The sequence below is a fragment of the Hyposmocoma kahamanoa genome, unplaced genomic scaffold (assembly GCF_003589595.1).
Source record: "Hyposmocoma kahamanoa isolate Upper Pololo Valley unplaced genomic scaffold, ASM358959v1 180, whole genome shotgun sequence".
Lineage (NCBI taxonomy): Eukaryota > Metazoa > Arthropoda > Insecta > Lepidoptera > Cosmopterigidae > Hyposmocoma > Hyposmocoma kahamanoa.
In genome coordinates, this window is record NW_020653711.1 from 549,157 (window position 1) to 555,773 (window position 6,617).

At 35.0% G+C, this 6,617-nt stretch overlaps 1 protein-coding gene across 1 annotated transcript; it reads left to right on the top strand.

The window, feature by feature from the left end:
• Positions 1 to 2,139: 2,139 nt before the first annotated feature.
• On the top strand, positions 2,140 to 5,390 carry LOC113225899 (flotillin-2-like). The gene is made up of 4 exons (XM_026458366.1): positions 2,140 to 2,170; positions 3,542 to 3,633; positions 4,270 to 4,471; positions 5,299 to 5,390. Exons 1-4 carry the CDS (start codon positions 2,140 to 2,142, stop codon positions 5,388 to 5,390), a joined length of 417 nt encoding a protein of 138 aa, XP_026314151.1.
• The last annotated feature ends 1,227 nt before the right edge of the window (positions 5,391 to 6,617 follow it).

Genomic DNA, 6,617 nt, shown 5'->3' on the forward strand with positions numbered 1-6,617 from the left:
CCTGTACTTCATGAAATCCATTTTGAATAACAAGTAAACAAACAAACGTCTATGGTCGTGTCGTCCCTGACCCGACCATAGACGGTTTAGTGGTGGTCATTTGTAACGCCACCTACAAATCGATTAATTAATTAAATGAATCGATTTGTTCAATTGAATCATAGATACTAGCGGTTTTCCTTACATAACCTATATAAGCATATTTAAAATTTCAATTTAAACCTCCTTCAAATCCTTACACTTGGATACTCGTTCGATTGCGATTGAAATGTTCGATTTAATAATCGATTACTACTTTGTCCTTAAAACCGAATGTTTTTTTTCGAACAGCACTATGCAATCATAGGCAAGTCATAGAAGTATATGTGAATAATCTCACTTTTGGACTACCATTTTTCAAATACGATTATACGATGCTATTCAAATGAATATTGTTGGAAATAGTGATGAGATATCAAGTCGAAATCTTCGAAATATACGTGACAGTGTTATTTATTCGATTTTTTGAGTGATTGCGTTAGAATTTTAATCAAACAGGTTTGTTTACTGTTTGTTCAAAATGGATTGGAACAGACTGTACATTTAATGTTTAAATTCATAAAATGGTATCCAAATATAAATAGTTACGTACTTTAGTATCGTTTAAAGTAATGTTGTAGAAAAAAATATAGTTTACACCACTTTTGCGCTGATAGCCTCAATTGTAGAAGTCAATGAGAAACTAGTGAATTTCCACAGTAACTTAGTCACAGGCGTGAATCGAATTACGTGTTGTTCCCCAGACCCGAAACGAAAGTGAATTCACCGCAGGTTTAGTGGACTTTTAACTCGTCAAATACCATGCTCTGCAATGCTTTTTGCTCTGTAAAACTTTCTTTGGGTTTACTCAATGTTCTAAAAGGCAACGAATATATATTCTTATATATATATCTGGCCATCGTAAGTTGTCAATTTTCATTGCTTTTTGCGTCAAACTGTGATCATGGAATCTGTAAAAAGCCCGAAACGTTGGTGTGCTTGAAAAAACACGGTTTGGAGCCGAAAAAAAAGTTTAATTTCCAATGTGTAGCTTCGTTGTGAAAGAGTTCATCCAGGGAAGTACTTTCCACAGCAGTAAAGTGAGCATTATTGTATTCCGGTTTTGAAGGTGATGGTGAAATTACAGGCACATGGGTCATGTCAAATTATGTCTCAAGGTGAAGGGCGCAGTGGCAGTGCGCCTCAGATCTTTGCGCTTTAAAATCTGTGCGGTACTGCTACTGATATGGATCGGCGTGTTGCGTTTCCCAAGAGATTCCCGGAAGTTGCATAATAAATATTTTTTATATAATGAATAATCTTTGTGTAAACTTTTGGTTTCGCGATTTTAAACCTCGTAAATTCAAAAGTTTCAATATCAACAGGAAACTTGTGGAAGCATATGCATTACCCCTATATATTGGGGTATTATTGTTAACAAAATAAATAAACTACAGTATCGGCCCGCTGTGATAGCCGTTTTGACAGATTACAATAGTGAGGTGAAATCTCAATTAATTATCGTAATAAATATAATCAAATGCAAGTCGCGTCTGTAAGTTTTTAGATTTATAACTAGTATTGCAAGGGGCATATGGTTAAAAAATTTTAATGAAACGAAAACAAAAATATTTACTTAATATATCGTCAATTAAATTGCTTTGTTTTCGCTTGAGCTTTAACGCGAGTTTGCCGGAGGAGGAAGTTGTAATGGACAGCGATTCTTTAAGTGACGATCGTATTAGATTTCATTTTTATAACTTTCGAATTTCGAAAAACAAATGCCGAGTTGCGTCGTAGAATTATAGATTCCATAAATTTTACTGCACTTCACTATTGAAAACAATGTACAACAATTAACTTCTTCAACGTAGTGAAATAATACGAAACTTGATGAGCGTACAAACGGTCAAAACGGCCATCACGCGTGCCGGTACTTTAGATGTTGTCGCCTTCAGGCGACTGTCAAGAATATCTAGTTTATTTTAGCTCTCATATGAATATGTCTTATTATTATTTACACGAAAACAACACAATTTTTCTTAACATAATATTTGTCATGAATGTACTGTGACACCATTGTAACAAATCTATCTTCGTTGGACCTCAGGCCCTAGTGAAATGGATCACTTCCTCGAGACTCGAAGGGAAAGTCAGGATTGTGTATACAGTTATATTGTACAAGGCTAGCCTAATCACTTCGAGATCACAACTCTCGCACGGAGGTCAGTGCCTTCTACGTTTCCTGCCGACAGGTCTCTCGATGTTATGATGACGTCGCAGGTTGTGAGCGCAAGAGACACAACTTCCGTTTTTTCTCCAAGCCCTTGACGTATAAGTACGAAATTAAACAAAGCTTTTGTTTCCGAAAATACGTGTTACGGTATTCTGCCCTTCCTCTATTGCAGTCGACTATACACGCAGCAATTTGTTTTAGTAAATTGCGTTGTTATTAAGAGAAAATCTTAAATAGTGAAATATATGCATGGTAATACTTTGTTGTGTTATTACTGTTAATTTAGTGTTATTTATTATAAGCAAAATGTTATTATCACAAATAAATATTCTTGTAATTTCACTACGCTAATTTAAATTGGGAAGATGATTTCTCTGTATCACCAGTTTGGGATTCAGTACTTCCTCTGATGAAAAATCCGAAACTGACATGAGACTGCAGCACTAATTAATATGTTTAATTTATTCTAATTCCATTTATTAATTAATAATAAATCTAATTTAATAAAAAAATCATATTGTAAACATAATAAATAAATAAATATTTTGTAAAATAAATGTAACATCTGTTGAAATGTTTTGCATACTTTATTAAATACCGTATTTAATTAATGACTGTTATGACTGTTATGACTGTAGTGTAAAAATATGGTGGTTTCCATTAATATCAAACTGGTTGGTACCATCTCTGTCATCCGTGACCATGGGACCTGTGTAAATGGCCCGAGACGTTGATTTGTTTGAAAAAAAAAAAAATATATATACTCGATTTAGATCCGTAAAACATAGTTTCAGTTTTAATTTTACTCGGTTACTCAGTTTATTGATCGTGAGTAGATCATTGAACTGCAAAATATGTATAACCATGGACATATTCTTTAGTACCAGGGGTCTACTCTCGATTTCCATCTGACATCCGTCCGAAACAATTGCTGCCAAATAAGCAATACTTGACCAAATGAAAAGACGCGTGATGCGAATGAAGCTTCATACTTGATACTTATCTTTTAATTTTGTCGAATATTTCTTATTTGACAGTAATTGTTTCGGACGGATGTCGGACAGAGATCGAGGGTAGCCCCCCCAGGCACTTAATTTATAACTTGCTGTAGTTTTAAAAATTCGTTATAAAATATCTGACACTTTTTTGAAATTACATAGATACTACTAACTACTACTAATGTGAACAAAACGCTCGCGGTTTTCAGAATCCAAGTAACATATAGTTCACCATTAATTCTGAGGTTGGTTATGTTTTATGTAAAGTTGACCTTTTTGTTGTTCACAGGAGGATGCTTCCGCTCCTCACAGAAGCGTGTCATCGGCGGTTGGGCCTGGGCCTGGTGGCTGGTCACCCATGTTCAGAGGATCTCACTTACGGTAGGTATACTCAGCTGTGCTGCGACTACGCGAACTGTGATTTAAACATTATGCTTATGAGTTAGGTACATTTTTCAGCATTCTTTCAACATTGTTGTATAACATGCTCCTCGTATACATATTAATTACATAAGTAAATCATTGAGTAAAATAGTTATTTTGAAATCATTAGTATTAACTCTGACTCATTATTATGAACATTTTGAGAGTAAGACTCCTGTCGGGTAATTTTCCGCCAAATTTCAAATAGAGAAACTTTTTCTGGACAATTTCCGAAAAATTGGAAAACGTCCCAAAATTTTTAGAAATATAATTTCGAAGGCTCATGTCATGTTCTACGTTTAGAAATATCTTTTTTTTATTCAGCGGGAATTATAAAATAAATTTGTAGCTAAAGGACGTCTAAAGAAAAACGAGATTTATAATGGCTCCATCGTTTTCGTTTACTAAGTTCAACTTTTGACAGGTGTCAATGTTAAATGTGGAAAATTAAAGGAAAAATATTGGAAAAATATCCGGAAAAATATTTATTTGTCGGAATAATATGATTTTTACGAAATGGAAAATTTTCCATGACTCAACACTAAGTAAGACTTACGTTTGAAGGTACTTACTTGATGTAAACTTATATTTCAGGTGATGACCCTCAACCCTATCAGCGAATGTGTGGAGACAGTGTCAGGGGTGGCCCTTACCATAACCGGAGTCGCCCAATGCAAGGTTATGAACGAAGATGAACTTCTAACAACTGCTTGTGAGCAGTTCTTAGGCAAGGACGTCAAGGAGATCAAAATGACTATACTTCAAACGCTGGAGGGTCATCTACGAGCTATTATCGGTAAGTTTAAAACATAACAGTTATATTTTTGTAATATATTCACAACGCAAACATTGTAGTGCCATCTAGTTTCCGATAGATGAACTATCATTGTGCATATTGCGCATGCGCCATCTAGTACTTTCTAGCAAAACAATACAAGAGTTATTCTGCTGTGTCATAGGTGGCACTACATTACTTGTATTAACTTGCATGTTGTTTCCTTACATCTAATTTGCGTTGTATTCTCGGATTTTTACCACACGTCGGTACAAATTAGTCTTCCCCTATAGGGAAGTAGACCATCAATGAGCGAAATAAACCATCAATTCATATCACGTATTTACCCATATAACTGAGGCAATCTTAAACATTTATTTGAGAAGACGTTATTAGTTCCTAAATACTCTACTGATGCTTCCTGCCTTACGAACTCAAAACGAAACTTCCTATTCCGACAACTTTCGTGCACAGACTGATAAGCTGCGACCTTTATGCCAACCTTCAGCTTGATTCACTATGTCACTGCCGGGGACTGTCTTATCGTGTGACGATATGGGTTTTTTTTATATAAAGATGGCTTACATGGAGAATGAATGTACACTTCGGCTATTTCACACTGACTTTACAAATCAGTTTGTTCGTCAGTAAATATACTTTTTTAAGTGACACAATTAACGGAACGGCAGGTAGAATAAATTACATTGTGTTGAGTTTGCCACGCTACAAAGTTTCTTAAGCCACCGACCAGGGAATGACGTGACTAAATTTTTGTCACGTTTTCCACTGCCGAAGCTATTCTGGCGGTTATACACAGGAATATCGACATATATAATTTTAAAAAACAGACACTGTTCTGATCAAATTCCTCGTTATCGATAGGAAAGAACAGAAACTGTCGTTTAGAAGGGTATTTATAAGAGGCTACGGATTTTTGTAGGAAAGGAAAGGTTGTTACGCTAAATCGTCGTTATCGTCGTTTTCTCTAGTAGTTATAATCGAATAGCTATTTAAAAAATATGCAACCAAATATACCTCGATACCTGCCTAGCAGTCCATCTGTTAACTATCCATTTTCGTTGTCACAATAAGGTACAATTTTATACAAATACAGACGAAAAAACATACGATGTTTGTCACCATAGCAGTAAAGGATCTTACTCTACATACTGGCATATGCCAAGTTCCTTACAATGCTAGTATTCAGTTAGCATGAAGGAGAAGGACTACGAGTAAAGTTTTTTTATTGAAATAATGTCTAATAAAGTGTAAGCAGTGCATCTAAAAGAACATGTGTTCGTGGACGAGTGTGAATATAAGTATAAGTTTAGATGAGAGTGTAAATGGGTTTTAGTGTAACAAAATAAAAGAGAACATTCTAGAAAGACACAGGAAAAGAGAGGTAATAAGAATTCCAGCATTTTGAAAACTCTAAATGATGCAGTTCGAAGTTGCGGTACTGTAAGCCCACTTGACCGCGCAGATCAATTCCTGTACCACACGCTAACGCAAATTGACCACATTAGTTCGAGTTTATATACCATTTCTCACTACAATAAGCAGAGATCGGAAAATACACACACATATATATATATATATATACGAGTATATTTATTTCAATTTCGAGTATAATACACAGAGTGTTTTTCTTTTGAACATATCATACTCATCCAAAATACGTAATACGTTGTAATTTCGGAGGGAAGTGCATATTAACCATTCTATGTAATTACTTCCATGAAATTTAGGTAAGTATACTCTACGTGCTCCGATTTACGATAATAATAGAACTCAATAGTAAACATTACGATTTTTTCCAAAAAACAAGAAGTTTCTTTATGTAAGTATTTCTTAAGCGTGTCAACAGAGCTCTCAAAGGTTGGCAGCGTAAAGGCAGCTAATCTAATGTTGCAGATGTCTAAGGGCGATGATCAAGTGGCTCGTCAGTTCGTTTGCTTCCTATTTTACACAAAAAAAATTACATAACCTTAGAGCTAAGTCCAAACTCATGGTACCACGATTTCGTTTAACCAAGGTAAATGACTCTAGACTGAAGAGTATAGAGCATATGCTTTAACTATAAGATTCTGGAGCATCTATTGATGGGTCCTAAGTATAAGGGCCAAACTAATAATTTGATCATTTTCACTTTTTTGTGGGAAATGCT